The sequence below is a fragment of the Artibeus jamaicensis genome, unplaced genomic scaffold (genome assembly GCF_021234435.1).
Source record: "Artibeus jamaicensis isolate MK-2021 breed Jamaican fruit bat unplaced genomic scaffold, CSHL_Jam_final contig_3152, whole genome shotgun sequence".
Taxonomy (NCBI): Eukaryota; Metazoa; Chordata; class Mammalia; order Chiroptera; family Phyllostomidae; genus Artibeus; species Artibeus jamaicensis.
In genome coordinates this window covers 5774476-5793324 of record NW_026521729.1, presented here as the reverse complement: position 1 = coordinate 5793324, position 18849 = coordinate 5774476, and the positions used below count along the sequence as shown (strand labels likewise).

At 48.9% G+C, this 18849-nt stretch overlaps 1 protein-coding gene across 6 annotated transcripts in view; it reads left to right on the top strand.

The window, feature by feature from the left end:
- The window catches only part of CYLD (CYLD lysine 63 deubiquitinase), a 30765-nt gene extending 12150 nt beyond the window's left edge, over positions 1-18615 (top strand). For 4 of the 6 annotated variants that reach the window (XM_037141574.2, XM_037141576.2, XM_037141575.2 and 1 more), the window contains 13 exons: positions 4083-4181; positions 5884-6000; positions 6676-7055; positions 8143-8308; positions 9259-9400; positions 10600-10722; positions 11396-11487; positions 12261-12327; positions 14132-14264; positions 15385-15493; positions 16245-16363; positions 16582-16798; positions 18060-18615. In XM_037141574.2, the coding sequence (XP_036997469.2) occupies positions 4083-4181; positions 5884-6000; positions 6676-7055; positions 8143-8308; positions 9259-9400; positions 10600-10722; positions 11396-11487; positions 12261-12327; positions 14132-14264; positions 15385-15493; positions 16245-16363; positions 16582-16798; positions 18060-18244 (1949 nt within the window). In that variant the 3' untranslated portion in view covers positions 18245-18615. The remainder of the gene's footprint in view (positions 1-4082; positions 4182-5883; positions 6001-6675; positions 7056-8142; positions 8309-9258; positions 9401-10599; positions 10723-11395; positions 11488-12260; positions 12328-14131; positions 14265-15384; positions 15494-16244; positions 16364-16581; positions 16799-18059) is intronic. The other 2 variants (XM_037141578.2, XM_037141580.2) reach the window with 2 other exon arrangements.
- The last annotated feature ends 234 nt before the right edge of the window (positions 18616-18849 follow it).

The window sequence follows — 18849 nt, the reverse complement described above, 5'->3', positions numbered from 1 at the left end:
TAACAGGCAAAGGGCCGTCCATTCATTCAAACGCAGTAAGCCCTCCCTCAGCTCCTTTTGGGTGTCGAGCCCTCCCAAGGGAGCAAGACTTCCAAGGTCGTCCCACTCGGGGCCTTCATTCTAGAGCAGGGGTGTCGAACTCATCTTCACCGGGCGCCACATCAGCCTCGCGGTTGCCTTCAAAGGGCCGGAATAATTTTGGGACTGTGTACATGTAACTACTCCTTAACTGTGAAGGAGTTGAAATTCTATCCAGCCCTCAGTCATAGGATATAATTCTTTTATGTGTGGGTGAATTCTACTTATTAGCATTACGTTCAGACTTTGTGTTCATTTTCATGAGAGACACTCAGCTGTGGTTTTCTTTCTTCGCCACGTGGGACAGTGTCGTGTGAGGGAATGGGGAAGTGGTTCTGCCTCTGCTCGTCCCTGGAGGAGACTGGGTAGAGTTGAGGTCAGTTCTGTAAATTTTGGTGGAATTACCCAGCTAAAGCGTGTGGATCCAAAGGTTCCTTTTTTGTGTGTGAGCTTTAGAATTACAAATTCGTTTTCATAATGATCATACAACTCTAGGGGAGTGGCGGAAGCCTGCGTTTTCGGGGAGTGGGTCCCCAGCACCCGAGTGGCCCGTTCGATGCGTGTTGGTGGCCCTTGTCCGTCCTGTGCCGTCCGCCTGATTAGTGGTGATGCCTCCTGGTTCGTTCCGATGCTAACTCACGTCTTCTTTCCTTCACATCCGTCCTGCTGGAGCTTGGCCAGTTTCAGCGGCCTTTCAAAGGGCCAGCATTTTGTTACTCTGATTTTCTCCATTGTTTTTCTGTTTTTAATTTGATTGATTTCTGCTCATTATTTCCTTCTTTCTACTTCCTTCAGGCTCCTTTTGCTCTTCTTTGTCTCGGTTCTTCAGGTAGGAGCTTAGATTATTGATTTGAAATGCTTCCTTTGTTTAATGTAAGCATTTAGTCCTGTAAATTGTCTCTCAGCATGACTTTAGCTGTGTCCCAAACATTTTGATAGGCCCATATGTTTATTTTTGACTAGTTCAGTATATTTTTTGATTGATTAACTTTGAGGCTTCTTTCTTTAACCCATGGACCATGTAGACGTATGTTGTTTAGTTTCCAAGTGTCTAAAGAGTTTCCCATTATCTTTTGGTATTATTTGTAGCTTCTCGTTATGGTCAGAAAATACATTGTGTATAATTTCAAATATTTAATATTTGCGTTTTGCCCCAGCCTGGTCTGTAATCTAACTTGGTGTGTGTGTCCCGTCAGCGCGTGGGAAGAGCGTGTGTTCTGTCGTTGTTTGGCGGAGTTTCCTAAATGCGAATTGATTTTCTCGGTGAACGGAGATGTCTGGTTCTTCCGTGCTCTTGCCGATTTTTGTCTACTTGATCTTTCCGTTGTTAAGAGTGACATCGAACTCTCCGAGTGTCGTAGTATAAACCCACTTTTTCTTTCATTTCTATCAGTTTTGGCTTCACATACATTGTAGCTCTTTTGTTTGGTGCGTGTGTGTTTAGGATTATTAAGTTTTCTTAGTGGACAGCGGTTTTTAACTATGTGATGTCTTGTCTGTATCTAGTAATTTTCTTTGCTCTGAAGTATACCGTATAATATATTAATAGATCTACTACTGCTATTTTTATATTAATATTTACACGATATACTATTCCCAACCTTTTATATTGAATATGCTATATTATTATATTTGAAGTGCGTTTCTTGTAGAGAAAATATAGTTGGATCATGTTCTTAAATCTACTGTCCGTCTCTGTCCTTTAATTTATGCTACTATGTTATTATGCTATTTATGTTCTATTTATGCCATTTACATTTCTAAGTTATTGTAAATTATTTACATTTATAAATTATCTATAAAACTTAAGTCTAACATTTTGTATTCTTTTTGTTTTCTCTCATTTTAATTTCTCTATTTTTTCCCTGCCTTCTTCTAGGTTACTTGAACATTATTTATAATCCATTCTTATTTGCCTCTAGTATTTTTTGAACCCATCTGTTTACATAGGTTTTTTAGTAATTGCTGTAGATATTACATTATATATACCTCTCTAATCAAGAGTTTACTGGTGACGTGATTTTACCAGTTGATGAAACTGTAGAAATTTTACCTCCTTTTTTATATCCCTTTCCCTTATCATATCATTGCCTTAAATATTTCCTTGACATACATTTAGAACCACACCAGTGTTATAATTTTTGCTTCAACCATATGCATAATTTGGAACTTGATGGAAGAAGGAAAACCTACTGTATTTGATCACATTTCCCTCTGTCTGCCGTTCTTCCTTTCTGATTTTCCAGGATTCCTGATCATTTCCTTCTTCTTTGGAGAACTTCCTTTAGCCATTCTTTTAGCATAGGTCTGCAGGGGACAGATGACCTTACTTTTCCCTCATCTGAGAATGCCTTCATGTGCACGGAATTCTGTAGGAATGTCCTCTGCCTCAAAGCTGACATTTGGTCCCCTCTCAGGCAGAGTTTTTGGCAGGAGACAGCCACCGTCCCCAGCTCCAGTGCCGTCTGTATTCCTGGTCTTGGGGAGCACGCCCCCCACCGGCCCACGCACTCGGCCCCCTGGTCCTGCCCGGCTGCCTCAGTGAGGACCGCCTGCTGCCGTTGTTAGAGTCCCCACGAATACTGTGGTGGACATCTTTCTAAAGTAGATGTGCTTAAATTGGTAGTGGGATGCGTCGTCTTTAGTCAGTTTGTGTGCCATAATTCAGGAACTTTTGCTGGTGAAGGCATTTTGCCCCCACAGTCATGCTTGTGTGTGGTGTGTGGATGTTTGAGTGGTGGCATCAGAAAACTGCTAGTCAGTAGCTTCTCTTTTACTGTACCGTTTGGTTAGAATCCTGGTCACTTAGTATGATTTCTAAATTAAGATAATATTTTACTTAATCACATTCGGAGACATTTAGGGTATAGTTTAACAATGCATTTTTCTCCCCTTCAACCATGGAAAAAAGTTACCAAGCATCATTCAGATATAATTTAGTGTTATTTCCTTTTTCTTAAAAAAAAAAAAAAGGCCTTCTCCTTGTATTTAAAATACGAAATTTTCCTGCTTTTTTCCTTTCTGTTCTCCAAAGCCCACCGTGGGTGCTGTGGTTCTTGCTGGCCCACGGCTTTGTCGGGCGTGGGCCCGAGTGCCATGCTGGACTCCACGCCGCACACACGTTGGTCGAACTCTGCAGGGGAGTGTGTCCCAGGCTGACTTTTCTTCATGTGATTGATCAGTGTTGGTGAAAATCCCACCAAGGTCACAAGTTTAATGTAGTCTTTGTATCAGCAAGTTTGCCAAAGTTATTATGCCTGTATTTCAAAAAGAAGTTTTTAATGTTTTCTTCAGAAATATTAGTGATATTTAGCGCTTTCTCTACATTATTAATCAATGTATAATTCTCTGGGTCTTTCCTACTTATGTGTTTGAATACACATTTGCGTTATTGACGTATGTATGTTTTAAAAAACTGCCACATACTTTTAACCAGACTTTTTCCAAACCATGTTCATGAGTGACATTAATTGGAGATTCAAAGTAGACTGGTACGAAAGTGTTATCAGATAAGTAACCGTATCCCCGCTGGAGAGATTCAAAGTGGGAGTTAGCATGTTCAAGGTTCCGGTGCTACATGACAAAGAAGCCCGTTCATCTTCGCTTGTCTCAGCATCTTCTGGGCATGTCAGCCTGTGGGACACTCAGAACACCAGGGCGTCCAGGGGAGAGACCCTGCAGGGAACCGAGAAATCCGACTAGGGTGTTCTTGGTAGTGTTTTAGGATATCAAGTAAAATGGAGCAAAGGTGGTTACATTTTCAAGAACCTAAAGCATTTAGCTGAGTGGTACTTGAGGTGTCTCCTCTCGCAGAGATTCTGTTTTGGAATCCAGCTTTGATGGCAACCCTTCCGATGACCTTGAAGAATTTGTGAAACTATTGTGAAAATGCTGCTGGTTTTGGTGGGAAGAGATTTCGTTGTTGACATCATCCTCATTTGCTCAATTGCTTTTCTCCTGGAAGAGTTTTCTTTTGTCTTTAAAGAGCGTGTTTGCCGTTTCAGAGAGCGTGACCCAGGACAGGAGGCCTCCCAAACTTGCTTTCACGTCAAGAGGCGTTGGGGACAAAGGTCCGTCCGGCCACAGTAAACCAAAGGTTACAGGTACGGCCTGATGGGGTGCAGTTCTCGGCTGGTCACGTGACAGACAGCTGGTCTCCCACAGTCCTGAGACGAGGCCCCAGGCCCTCCGCCTGCACGGAAGTGGGGATCGTCTCCTTCCGAACAGTTTCATTAGTTTACCACAAGTTGTTATACACAGTGTTGCTCAAGCCAAGCGTTCCCAACCTTCCTCAGTTGATGAAAAGTGGCCGGTGAGGGCCTGTGTCTTTTGCTGGTGTCACCTGGCTTTTGGAACTCCCTGCCCGTGACATTTGTGTATTGATTAGAATTGTAACTGTGCAAACTAATCATACGGGGCGGGCACAAGGAGGTTTACAGTTGCGAGGGGGTGAAACACAGAGTTTATTCTTGTGTGGTTTCTTATTAGTTACTGTATCACTTTCCACGTGAGCAACTGTAAGCCTACTGCCGCCCCACCCTGCACGCGGCCAGTTTACGGAGGGTACAGAACACGAGAGAGCGATGCCTTTCACCAACGAGCTGGGGCAGAATCAAATTCCAGATCGCCAGGCAGAAATTTCGGTCTCTCTTCCAGAAACTCCCCAAAATAGATGTAGAGTTCTTAGCTTTGTTTTTTTTTGTTAGCTTCCACAGATTTCACAGATTTATAGGATGATGGTTACATAAGCTAAACAGCTCATTTCAAAAGCTGTAAGAATTTTTATTAACTCAGATGTGGGCTAGAGGAGAGAATTTTTTCTCAGTCATCTAGTGAACAAAACTATTTTGGCTCATTTAAAAGGAAATTGTATTTTGGAAATATTCTAAGTGACATTGGACCCCGGAAAACTTAGAATTCAATAAAATACATAGGTAATAGTATTTTTTATGCTAATCTATAGTCTGTTGTAGGTAGGGTAGCTCAGACATGCTACTTTCAAATATAAGTAGCCTAAATATTTTCTTAAGACCTGTGTGCTACTTAAGTTTAGCAGATCTTGGTCATAGGTAGAAACCATAGAGCTGCCTGCTTTAAATGGAAGGAAAACTCAGATTTTTGTGTGGGTTCCGGAGACCCCATCACTCGCGCCCGAGGCCTGGCCTCCTAGTACCGAGCTGGGGCAATGTTTGGAGAGGTCTGTGACACAGTGGCGTCAGCTCTGTCTTCCATTTAAGGGTCTGAGACCTGAGAAATGACCCTGCTTCACTTTCTCAAGGACACAAAGGCATGAAGCAAGGGATTTGATGATCAACAGTTCTAAGACGTTTAAACGTTGAATGTTGCAGGCTGAGTTTGTTCACTGATCTGTAGACGGTGTTTGGAGATGACGTTCTTCTGAGACCATCTCCTCTGGAATGATCGGTTACGCTCGTGAGCCCGCAGGTTCAGCGGTGAAATCGGCGAATGCTGACTGTGATGTTAGGAAATAAGCCGCAGCACATAAAACGATCGAAAAACGTTTTAAAAGTAAAAGTAGTTTGTTTAAAAATATATATGTGGTTTTCTTTAAACTTACTCCTTTCCCCTCCTCTATTGATTGAGTCCTGGTGGGAAGAATCTTTTTGCCACTGCCAAAGCGGCTCCGACGTTTTAAAAGCCGAGGACACTAATAAAATACAGCGTGTTCCTGCACATCTACTGGTCGTGTGAATAGCTGTTAATATGTGAATGCTAATTTCTCCTATAAAAAACTTCCAAGGCACAGGGACTTTATTTTTAAAAGGAACTTTTCTTGTTTTGTAGGATCTACCTCAGACCCTGGGAGTAGGAGCAGATCTGAATTATTTTATACCTTGAATGGGTCTTCTGTTGACTCACAGCCACAACCGAAATCAAAAAATACGTGGTACATTGATGAAGGTAATAATAACCCACAACCATAGTGTTCTTTCCAGCTCCCTTTTTAACGCATCGGAGAAAAGTGGCTTTTTCAGGAGCACGTGTAGTTTTGGGAAGGAGAATGAGGAGGCCATTCTTTATTACCATGGCCGAGCTGAAGCATTGCACACAATTGGAACCGCACCACGAAGATTCATAAAATATTTGAAGATTCATAAAATATTTAGAAAATGTATTAGCAGCTCATTCTCTTAGCCTAACTGATCTGTCGAGGGTGGAAGACCTCTCGAATCAATGAATCGTTTAGAGACTTTTCTGTCTGGGTCTTTACCTCTTTAAAACACTCCCTTTGAAAAACTCACCCTTCCCTTGGTTCTGGGACATCTCATCCTTCCGGTTCAGTCTTTTCTTCCTTCATCTGATTGATGCATGTGTTTTGGGAACTGAAATATGTGCCAGACATTCTCCTGGGCATCGAGGTCATGTGGCGAGAAAAACAGTAATGGGCGCTTTTTGGTTTCGACCCTTGGGTACCACTTGCGGAGCCAGCAAGTGTGGAGAGGGCCGGGGTGGGGGCGAGTCCTGCTGGGAGGTCAGCCAGGCAGTCGGACTCGATGTGCCTGCTGATTTCTAGGGCTGTGGGGCCTGCTTGATATTCCTGAATACATTTCTCTAATTAAGAATAACTGTTCATAGTTGCCGAAGACCCTGCGAAGTCGCTTACAGAGCTGTCTCCAGATTTCGGGCAAGCCTCGCCGCCCCAGCAGCCCCCGTCCTCGAACCCGCTGTCCGGCGAGAGCAGGTTCCACTCTCTACCCTTCAGCCTGACGAAGACGCCCAGCGCCAACGGGAGCATCGGCCACAGCCCGCTCTCCCTGTCCGTCCAGTCCGTGATGGGAGAGCTGAACAACGCCCCCGTCCAGGACAGCCCCCCCTTGGCCGTGTCTCCGGGGAGCTCGCACGGCCTGGAGGTGGGCTCGCTGGCCGAAGTCAAGGAGAACCCCCCTTTCTACGGGGTGATCCGCTGGATCGGGCAGCCGCCGGGGCTCAACGAAGTGCTGGCCGGGCTGGAACTGGTAACTCCGTTTGACCTAGAATTGCCCTCCTTTGCTCTCCGGGATTTTGTACAGGTTTTCCCTTCTGACATGCTTTTCAGTGAAATATTAACATTTGTCAGAAAAACCTTCACTCAGGAACAATTTCATTACTATGGGCCTGGCTTCCTTTGCCACCGTAGAGCATCTGATCACTTGTCCCTAAATGGCAGTTGGTCCGTGTCCCAGGAGTGACCGTAGTTCAAGGTCGATGTGTTTGGGCTCGCTCCGTCAAACGGAACCGTAAGGGCAGCAAACCCATCGGCGGGTCTTCCTCCTCAGCCTCCCGCCCCCACGGTTCTGATATTTGTATCATCGGCTTTAAGATTAATCACCCCTTTCAGAAATCTTTTGGGATCTTTGCTAGAGAGAGAGTTTCCCTTTGGCGATGAGAAAAATACATTGTTTGACATTTCATAATGAGGAGAGCAGAATTTGAGTACATTTACCTTTTGTTTAAATATTTCCTGTTTTATTTGGTTGCATGCTGGTGAATGCTATTTTGGGGGGTTGGTAAGATGGGTAGCCTCTTCTACCGGCCCCCTACCTCCCCTACCCCCAGTTTTAATACTTTTGGAAAAGATGAAGGAAAGTCAGTAAACCAGGGAAGATTCAAGCATGTATTTTGAAGGGAAATCCATCAAGAACTTCATGTTGGATTTAGGAGTTAACTTCTTTTCTTTCTTTCATTGTCTTTTCTTGAAAAAATTTTGTTTATTTATTTTAGACAGAAGGGAAGGGAGGGAGAGAAAAAAAATCAACGTGTGGTTGCCTCTTGCGCACCCCATACTGGAGACCTGGCCTGCAACCCAGGCATGTGCCTTGACTGGAAATTGAACTGGCGACCCTTTGGTTCGCAGGCTGGTGCTCAGTCCACTGAGCCACCCCAGGCAGAGCAAGGAGTTAATTTCTTGAATCACTAGCTGTGGGCCCCTTTTCCTGATGCAGTACTTAGTACAGGTGTGATGTGGGAATTTAGAAAAAGGAAAAACTCACCCCAAGCCGTAGTTCTTTGCATTCTGCCTTTTTGAGAAGCAGAGTAATGCCCGTGGGTGCATCTCTTTTCCAGGAAGATGAATGCCCAGGCTGCACGGACGGGACCTTCAAGGGCACCCGCTACTTCAACTGCGCCATGAAGAAGGCGCTCTTCGTCAAGCTGAAGTGCTGCAGGCCAGACTCGAGGTTCGCCTCCCTGCAGCCGGTCTCCAACCAGATCGAGCGCTGTAACTCTCTAGGTGTGTGCACGCCTTCCGCTGACTCACCGGCCCTGACCTCGGGCCACTCGGCAGGCAGGCGGTGGCGGGGGCACTGTCGCAGTGTGCCCCTTGCTGTGATCACCAGGCTTCGATATCAGAGCGGTTGCCTGGTGATGTGTCAGGAGGTGGCAGTTATCCTAAGAGGGGACATTTAAAAAAGCCCTAGGAAAACGTGTGGGAGGCTTAAAAAGTGAAAAGCAGTGGGGTTTATTTTTCTTGTCCTGTTGATCCCTGACATTTAGTTTTCAGCAGCACAGGAGGCGGCTGGGGGGCCTTTCTGGGACCCGACCTCCCTCTCGGTGTGGTGTTCAAGGGCGTGAGTGAGCGGCGCCCTCAGGAAGGGCGTCCCCCTCGGCGGGTCCCATGCAGCAAGGAGTCAGCATCACTCTGAGAGGTAGTGCCAACTGCCAGACGCAGGGTGGACCTCGTCCCTTGTAACGGGGCGGTTTCCCAGGGCTGTCCACTGTCGCCGCCCTTCTGGATGGTGGCGGTGAAGCATTTCGAGGGTCAAACAGATGTGAATAGGAAAATCATCCTATGAAAAACAATGCTGGTACACTTGAAATGGTACTTTGGAATTTTGGTTCTGTTTTTCCAATTTGAAAAGGAAGCATCTCCAGATGAATAATAACTTATTTGGGGGAAATATTTTACTTGGCAGGTGGTTTTGTACATTAATTACTTAGCGTTCTGAGGTGTTTTCTGAATCGTGGCGGAAGCCAGACTGCAGACGCGCACCAGCGTCCTTTGCACGCCGAGCTGCAAAACACCCACCCTCGTCAGCACCTCCCCTAGACTTAGCTTTAAGTTGAGAAGTGCGTTTGGCATCAAGATGCAAAAAAATATTTTAAGTGGAGACGTGTGCAGGAGTGCCTGTCGTCATAGTTGAAGAGTTTCCCTATTTTTTGTTTTTATTTTTTTCTCTCCAGCCTTCGGAGGCTACCTAAGTGAAGTGGTGGAGGAAAACACCCCCCCAAAAATGGAGAAGGAGGGTTTGGAGGTCATGATCGGAAAGAAGAAGGGCATCCAGGGGCATTACAACTCTTGTTACTTGGACTCGACCTTGTTCTGGTGAGTTTGGAATCGGTGCCGGGGGCAGGGACGTGTGGCATGGGGGGTGTGTGTGTGTGTGTGTGTGTGTGTGTGTGTGTGAGAGTGTGAGTGAGGGGCCGGGAGGGATTGCTAGCCACCTCTGAGGGCTGCCGCTGGGTGTTTGGGGGTCGGAGGAAAGGGAGGTGTGTGTCCCATTGTACACTCCTTGGAAGCTGCTGACTGTCGTCTCGTGAGCCTGCATCTGAAAAAAATTAGCGTAAGATGCAGTGCAGTGAACGACGGCTCAGAGGTGAGTGACGGTGTCCCAGCGGAGCCCTTATCAGGGGAGGCCATGGGCGGCCACGGGCCTGGGAGATGAGGCACAGTGCCTTCGTGCGCACTGGCAGGGGCCACCGGCTGGGTGCGCCTGTGTCCCGGGTAGAGGCACTCCGACGGCCACTGTGCCGTGAAGCATCGCTGTCCGTGGGAGCCCGGCTGCCCACACGGTGTCCATTAACCCAGGTGGACAGCCTCACACAGCAGGGTTCCCCTCTGAGGAGTGGACCGGGCGCGCTGACCGTGACCTGCCTGCTGTCCGCAGCCAGGACAGGAGACTTGGGGAGTTAGTGGGGTGTTGAGACTTTAAAGGCAGGAAGAAGAACTACAATGGTGGGCCATTTTGGGGGGGCAGACTACTTTGTCTCTTCCACGTGTTGACAAAAGCAACAGTTGACGTCCTGTTCTTCAGGTTTCCTGATAAAACATCTCTATTAGCCGAGTGTTGTTGTCCTTCGATACCAGCAAGTTCCCGCTGTTGGTCGCTCACAAGACAGTTTTGCACTTAAAGAAATTTAGGTCTCCGCACGGGGGCGCGGCCCGAGACTCGGGTTTGCAGGCCCTGCTCCAGTTTTTGCAAAGAAGTTCTCCCCCCGATCCGCCCAGGGCCCACGCATGTCCTGTCACTCTGCCAGTCTGCGGTTTGCCTTCGTGACATCAGCGTTTTTCTTAACCTGGAAGGGTCTGCGGGCCGTGACCACTGAGCCACGGGGCCCCGAGCAGGAGTCTCGGGGTCCTGTCATGATGGAAACTCTGCTTGGTGTGTGATTTGCAGGTTTTTTCTTCATGTTCTTTGTAGCAGGGGTTTCTAAAAAAAACAACAAAAAAAACAAAAGAAAACAAAGAAAACCCAAAACCAGACCCATCGACAGCGTGGGAAAAACGCTCTTTCTGTTTTACAGCTTATTTGCGTTTAGTTCAGTTCTGGACACTGTGTTGCTTCGGCCCAAAGAAAAGAACGACGTGGAGTATTACAGTGAGACTCAGGAGCTGCTGCGGACGGAGATCGTGAACCCCCTGAGGATGTAAGTGGCTCCACGGCGGGTGCTGGGCGCTCCGTGTGGTCGGTGCGAAGGGCGAAGAAGGGAAGGGGCTGTGGGTATGAACAGGGGCTCTGAGATCGGCCGTTCCGACCGGCCCTTGGTAAGCCTGTGGTGCCCCTCACATCTCTTCTGAAGCCGTGGTGAGAATGAGAATTTGGTCACGACTGACATTAAACGGGTCGAATGCACCCTGTGTTCGGACTCGGCTGAGAGGGGGTGTCCTGGTGCCCGGTGTGAGTGCAGACTTCATTTCCAGTTCCTCTTCACCGCCTCTCCTCCCCCGCGGGCCGTTTCATCCTTCAGAACTGCAGTGAAGGGTCTCTCTCTCTCAAAATCATATGTTCCGCTCTATAAAGTTAGTTTTAATTTCTTAAGCAAGTGGCGTTTAAAAACCAGTCCTAGTAGATTAAAAGACAGTTTCTCCTGTGTTAGTATGTGATCGTTTTAGGGTCTAGCAGTGTCTGGCGTAAGTCTGATCCTAGAATATTAGTTTTTCAAAGCACAAGAAGCAGCCAATGATTCTCTCTTTCAAAAATAATTGTCTAGTCTATTGATTTATGATATGCTAAATTGACATAAGAAATGTGTGGTTGTCAAAATATATTATTAACTTAGTGTATACGTCAGCGTTCACTCCCATTTTTTACTAACACAGATACGGATATGTGTGTGCAACAAAGATTATGAAACTGAGGAAGATACTTGAAAAAGTGGAGGCTGCATCAGGATTTACGTCTGAAGAAAAAGGTGACTGTCCCCCACCTTTCAGGATGTGCCCTCGAAATCAGCAGAGAGCATATGCTAAGTTACTGGCTGAAATGTGAGCCTGCGTAGTTTCGGGACTTTGTTTTAAGACAGAAGCTCCCCTGTGTGGTGCGACCTTCTCCCCTTGTTCTCAGAGTGCCGGCTCCCTTCCAAAGGGGGCCGTGATTTGGAACAGCGAGCTCTGGGCAGAAACTGCCCGGCTCTCTCGTGCCAACTGGACAGCTAGGAGGTCCGCACTTCCCACCCCGTGGTGACTGACCGTCCCTGTCCCCCTGTACGGTGAAGGCTGCAGGGCGCTGCCGAGCTGTCCTTGTTACAGAGGGGTCAGCTCTGTGGTCCGGGTCAGCATTTCAGTCCATTCATAGCAGATCTACTCAGAGGCTCGGCTCCCGACTCTGAGTGTGTTCCCAGCATGGGGCGACTGGCTGTGGCATTTGGAGACTCAGTAATTATTTAAATATCGGGGAAAGACAAGGTCAAGCTTCAGACTTTGTTCAGCCTGCCCTAAACCCTCGAAACAAAGTTACTTCACTGTATGTGCGGTATTACACCGTTTCAAATGCAATAAAGTTACAACAAAATCAGAGTGTAGTACTTTATCATACTTGTAGTTTTAGTTTGGAAAACTTGGGAACTACGCTTTTAATGGAACCAAGATTGATTATGGCATTGAATTCAGTAGAAGAATATGACTTATAAAAATAATTATTTAAAAGTTTTGTCTGTGACTCATTTGACTTTTTATTTTCTCCTAGATCCTGAAGAATTCTTGAATATCTTGTTTCATCAAATTTTAAGGGTAGAACCATTGTTAAAAATAAGGTAACTTTAAAACTTTTATAGAAGCACTGAAAAGAGACACCCCCCATGTCCACGCCTCCGTTCGGTGGGAATGAGTCCTTCAGGGTTTCCCTAGTGTTGGGTTTGTTGCAGGACCTTCACAGGCTAGTCTTGCACAGCGCAAACCGATCTTAATCATTGTCTTCTCTGTAGAATTTTTACTTAACTTGAGGGGCAAACTCAATGTAAACGTGTGCTTTTGATTTTAACCCTAGTGATACATTACAAATCATTTTCTTACAAAAGAATATGTAGCCCTGGCTGGCGTGGCTCAGTGGACTGAGTGCCAGCCTGTGAACCAAAGGGTCGCCAGTTCCACTCCCAGTCAGGGCACAGGCCTGGGTTGCAGGCCAGTTCCCAGCAGGGGACTCACGAGAGGCAACCACACATTGATATTTCTCTCCCTTTCTCCTTCTCTTCCCCTCTAAAGATAAATAAATAAAATCTGTTTTAAAAAGTATATAAATACTTTTTAATTTAGATTAATGAACCCTTTTAAGATGATCTTCTTCTAACCTCATCAAACACGGTGGGAACACCGGTTTTGAGTCCCCGCCCTTCATTAATTAGCTCTCATTCCCAGCTGTGTAGCGTGGTCCTTCTCTCTCCATCCGGAATGAAAGCCTTGAACTTAATACAGTGGAGTTCTCAGTGAGATACTCCAAGTGGATGAACTGTCCAAATAGTTTGAATGCTGAACCTCTTCATACTTCTGCTGAAAGTCTTGCTAATACGTTATTTGTTTCCCCGAAAGCTAATCCCAGATGAGAGCTCATACTCGTTCCTGTCTGACGAGAGGCGAGGCGTTTGAAGGCAGTGCTGAACTGAAGTTAGGAAGGGGCGGGGCTGGCAATAGCAAGATTAGACTCTGGTACTGTGTTGGCTGTTCTGAGGAGCGAGCGTCAGAGCACCTACTTATTAGCTATTCAGAGGCCTTGAGGCTGTGTGTGTACCTGGGAAATTCTAGAGAACAGTTTGGAATTAATACAAGAATTTGTAATTGGATCATTTAGGAAAAAATCATGGAGAAATCAACAGGATTTCTGTGTACCCTTTCGCAAATATGAAAAAGGGATAATTTCATACATTATGAAAGTATAAATTGCCAAGAAATTAATTTTATTGAGATAGGTTTTTTGAAAGATTTGCAGAGAATTGAAAGGTGTTTTGATTTGGGAATCCGGTGCTGACACCGGAGAGAATAGGGATTTGCCGGGAAGTGCCGTCCTGCCCCCGGTGGCAGGCCCTTCGCCCCAGAAATGACAGGTGTGGCCCAGGGGGTTTGGGGGTCTGCCCAGTTCAGGAATTCGAGGTTCCCTTTTCTGATCTGGAGCATTGGGTCCCGTTTGCCACCTTGCAGATTTGGCTGGTACCATGGCGGGTGTTGTTGACTCAATTTAAAGTTATACCTAAACATGTTATCCAGATATTTTCTTAAATGTTTGCAGAATATATGATACACTCATACCAGTACTAAGTTGAAACTCATGGTTCTGGTTGTGATAGCACAGTGCTTGTTGATTGTGATGCTATTCCATCATTTTTCTCCTGATCGCGGGGGGAACTTCTCAGTATGAAAACGAGAACAAGAGATCGTGTTCGAGGTCCGTGCAGAAGGGTGTTGGGTCATCTCCCCTCAGTGACTGTCTCTGCCCCCTCGTTCTGACTGTCCGATGTTGCACCGTCCATTGGGTACTCGTCAGTTCTCAGATGCTGCTGGGACAGCTTCACTTTTCCATCTGAGGATTTCAAAAATAAATTACATGTTTTTTCTGCATTCTTTCAGGTCAGCGGGTCAAAAAGTACAAGACTGTTACTTCTATCAAATTTTTATTGGAAAAAATGAGAAAGTTGGAGTCCCTACAATTCAACAGTTGTTAGAATGGTCTTTTATCAATAGTAACCTGAAGTTTGCAGAGGTTAGTGCCCATTACTTGGATTGTATATGAAAGTTCTTAGGCTCTGGCTGGTGTAGCTCAGTGGATTGAACGTGGGCCTGTGAACCAAAGGGTCGCTGGTTTGATTCCCAGTCAGGGCACGTGCCTGGGTTGCGGGCCACGTCCCCAGCGGGGGATGCATGAGAGCCAACCACACATGGATGTTTCTCTCCCACTTTTTCTCCCTCCCTTCCACTCTCTAGAAATAAATAAATCTTTTAAAAAAAAGAAAGTTCTTAGAATTCCTAAGACTACTGGTAGATTCAATACCGTTACTTGTAACCCACTGAGAATAGTTGGAAGCACAGGCCGGTAACAAAACACCAGTTTAAAGAAAATGCATTGTTTCAGTTTTGTCCTTGTAAAAAAAAAATGCCCTAGAATTAAGACTGATGTTTTTGGATTTTTTTTATGCCAAAGAAAATATTAAGCTAATTTGTAATTTGAAAACTTTTAAGTAGTTTAAAGCAAAGAAGGTTTATGTTTTTTAAAAACAAGTTATTTTACCCAATGTAACATTTTACCCAAGCGCACTGTCCGAATTTTCAGAAAAGAAAGTTCGCGCACTAAGTAAGGGGCCAGGTGAACCCACTCAGGTTGCTGTTGCCGAGGGACACGCGATGGCCGTTGTTTTCTTCACTCTCTACCCAGCGTCACTGCGACCTGAGCGGCCGTGCACGCGGCTCGTTTTTATCGTGTGCGTTTCCGAGGGACTGTCCTCGTGAACCCCTAGCAGCCGCGGTGACCAGTCTGTTCAGATGTGAGGAGTCGTGTCCTTCAGTGGCGATGGTGTCTTTGTTACCCAGGCAAGAGCAGTTCTTCCAGAACCTCTGCCAGTGCAGTCCCGGGCGGGACCGCGCTCCCGGGCGCCTCCCTGCTGTTAGAGACCCAGGGCCGTCGGCCTGCGAGAGCGCTGTGTCCGTGTGTCCGTGTGTCCCAGGGGCGGGCAGCTGGAGGTCTTGGGGCTCCTCGCTGCTCCCGCCTGACGGGTGTGACGGCGAAGCCACTGCTGGACTCGGCCACCCTGACGATCGCAGCGTCAGAGGGAAACCATTCTCTCAGCACGTTGACTCTGAAAATACGTCTTTTTTTTTTTTTTTAGGCACCGTCATGCCTGATTATTCAGATGCCTCGGTTTGGAAAAGACTTTAAACTGTTTAAAAAGATTTTTCCTTCCCTGGAATTAAATATAACAGATTTACTTGAAGACAGTAAGTATGAGTTTTCCGTTCTGTGCACTTTCCAGAAGTGGCCTGCCGGTCATTCTCATTCATTGTAAGAGTGACAGGACCCCGGGCCTCTGAAGGCAGCTCAGTGCTGAGGAGCCTGGGAATGGACAGCCGGTCATTCCAGCCTCAGGGACTTGTTCCAAGAAAAGAACCAGGGGCCGGGACATCCTCCCCGGGCACCCACGTGCATTGTTGGCCCGACGAAGAAGCCGGGGACGGTCTGTGTCCTAACGGGAGGGGGTTCTTACACGGACTGGGGTGGACCCGTGCGGTGAGACCACGGCCACGGGAGGTCACGGGTTCGCACGCGCTGTTGCTTGTGAACGAGGTGTGTCGCTGCTTCTACAAGAGGCACTTCACAGGCACATGCGCACGCAGGGTTGTGTAAAAGGGCGGACAAGGGGACCGGAGAAAATCCCCAGTCTCCCGCCGACTGAAACTGTCGATGCCTGCAATTCCTCCTGTGTCCCCTCTCGTGTCTTGGAATGTTCGTCCGTGGACATTTTGTAATCAGGGGAGAGCACCTAGAATATATATTAGTTGAAAACATTGTCATTCGTTCAGGGAAAATGTCTTTATAGTTACCCTTAATCCACGGAAATCCAGTTTAAGGCCGATGAGGGGGAGACTTTTCTGAGCCCACTGACGCTGTCCTTTTTAAAGCTGAGCTCCCCACTCTCGTGAACGAAAGCGTGCATTTTGTAAAGGCCCCTACCCTTCCCGCCCCGCCCAGCCCCTCGGCAGTGCCGGATCTGCGGCGGGCTGGCCATGTTCGAGTGCCGCGAGTGCTACGAGGACAGCGACATCGCCGCGGGCAGCATCAAGCAGTTCTGCGAGACCTGCAACACGCAGGTGCGGGCCCGGGCCAGTTGGGGGGGGGGCGCCTGTGCGGGAGGGCACAGGGCTCCAGGAGGTGCTCTGACCCCTGATTCACTTCCGAACACTCACAACTAAGCGCATGGCTTATGCCTCTTCCCTTCATCGGACAGGCTCCGGTGGGGTGCTTGGTTGCTGGGAAGGGCTCTGCTCACGAGAAACCTGGGCTTCGGCTCCTTCCCATCCCGTTCCAGGTCCACCTTCACCCCAAGAGGCTGAGCCACCAGTACAACCCCGTGTCGCTCCCCAAGGACCTGCCGGACTGGGACTGGCGGCATGGCTGCGTCCCCTGCCAGAAGATGGAGCTCTTCGCCGTGCTGTGCATCGAAACCAGCCACTACGTGGCCTTCGTGAAGTACGGCAAAGATGACTCCGCCTGGCTCTTCTTCGACAGCATGGCCGACCGGGACGGTAACGCACACGCTCAGACGGCGGCTGCCGTTCCGGGGGGGGGGGGGGCGGCCTCCCTGCTGCCGGTAGCGATGACAGCGTTGTGTGGTTCTGACCTGCGTGTGGTCCTCATTAAAGAGAGGACCCTAACCTTCTTCTTCGGGGCCGAGAGGTGTTCTTTCCAGCTCTGTCTTCCTGAACCTCCGGGTTCCTCTCATTTCCTGCACGAGCTGGCAGCCACGTGCCGAGGGCCCGTGAGCCAGGCTCTCTGGGAAGTCCATTAAGTCACCCACCCAGATGGGGGCCAGGTGGGAAGGGCCCCTGTTCCTCCGTCACGAACCCGAGGCTGAGGGGCCTCGGGGCACAGGGCTCGAGTTTAACTTAGTCTCGGGGACCTGGGTGCTGCGGGGCTTTGTGCTGAGCCCGCAGGGTTGTCCGAGGGACGGCGCCGAGAGCGGGCGCGGCCGTCTTCTCTGGAGAAGACGTGTCTCCGCAGCGTCGGCCCCGTGCCAGGCGGGGCTGAGACCCCCCGGACCCCCGCTCCCCGTCGTCCTGTCCCTCTATAAGCTCCTGTCCCCTCTTCCGGCGAGGCCCTCTGCCTGCCGGGGACGCCCCCAGGGCAGCCTCCGCACCAGGAGCCCAAGGCGAGGGAAGGGCTGGCCGGCCTGCCCCCAGGCGCAGACACGGCGCACAGCGCAGCCCCTCCTGTAGGTGCGTCGCTGCCCCAGGCAACTGGTCGTTAACCGTGAGACTCAGAGCGAGGGGCTCAGACTTTCGGAAAAGCCCCCCGGCCTGCTGAGCCAACTCCCCCACGGGGCCCTACGCCCACCCCAGTCCCAGCCCCTGTCAGTCTGACAGTGGGAACCGAAGGCTGCGAGGGCTCCTGGGCACAGTCCCCTGTCCCAGACCCCCGCCCCCCACAGTCTCTAGTGGGGACGGAAGGCAGGAGCGGGGAGCGCTGGGCGCCCCGTGCACCAGTCTCTGTCACGTGGTTACTTGCGGGCCCAGAGAGACACCGGGCCGTGGGTGGGGCCCCTGCGAGCTGCCTGTCCTTCTGCCAGTTTTCTGCACGCCCGGCCCCAGAACCCTCTCCGAGACCGGGAAGCGGGACAACTGCTGAGCGCAGAGCGAGGCTTTAACCTCTAGAGCCCGGACGCCGGGTCGGGACGTCCAGATGAGCCAGTTTGCCCGCCTGGGCCGCCGAGCTATCCTGTGGCGCGGGCGGGCCGGGCGGCCTCGGGGGCGACCCCTGGACCCTGAGCAGACCTCTTCCCGCCCGCAGGTGGTCAGAACGGCTTCAACATCCCCCAGGTGACCCCGTGCCCGGAAGTCCGGGAGTACCTGAAGATGTCGCCGGAGGACCTGCACTCCCTGGACACCAGGAGGATCCAGGGCTGCGCGCGGAGGCTGCTGTGTGACGCGTACATGTGCATGTACCAGAGCCCCACCATGAGCCTGTACAAGTAGGGCCTCGGGGAAGAGCCCCCGCCGAGGGCGGACGGCCCGTGTCCCGAAGTGTTTAATAAGAAGCATTTTGCACTCTAGAAAGTACGTCTGTCTGTGTTGGTTTTCTAAGAAGCCCACGTGACGTTATTGATCGCGGAAGCTTTAGGTGCATCGATCCGTCACAGGGTATCTTTGGGGGGTGTACGATTTTAATTGTGACAGTGTCCACCTCTTCTAGTCCGTTGAGAATGTAAATATGTGTGTCTTCTTCATGGACCAAGGACGTGCGATCGTTTTTCCTTTGTAGCTCATGGTTGCCTTGAGGAAGAAAGTTTTTTTGTTGTATTGAGGGACTACTTTCGATCCAGTTATTAAAGCCGTTCCGAGTTTGACTTGTGACTTTTCCCCTCCGTGGTGCCAACTCTGCGCGTCTGCAGTTTATGGAGTTTCTGTGTTTCCGCCGCAGCCGTCAGAAAAGGACTTAAAAGTCCTGTCTGGTGTCGCTTCCTCTTTGTTCTGGGGTTGGGATACATGGGGGAGCCTGTCACAAAATGTCCATTTCCGATGTGACCTTCGGGGGGAGTCGCGTGTCCAGCATTGACGCCTTCGTTCCTAGTAGCAGCCGT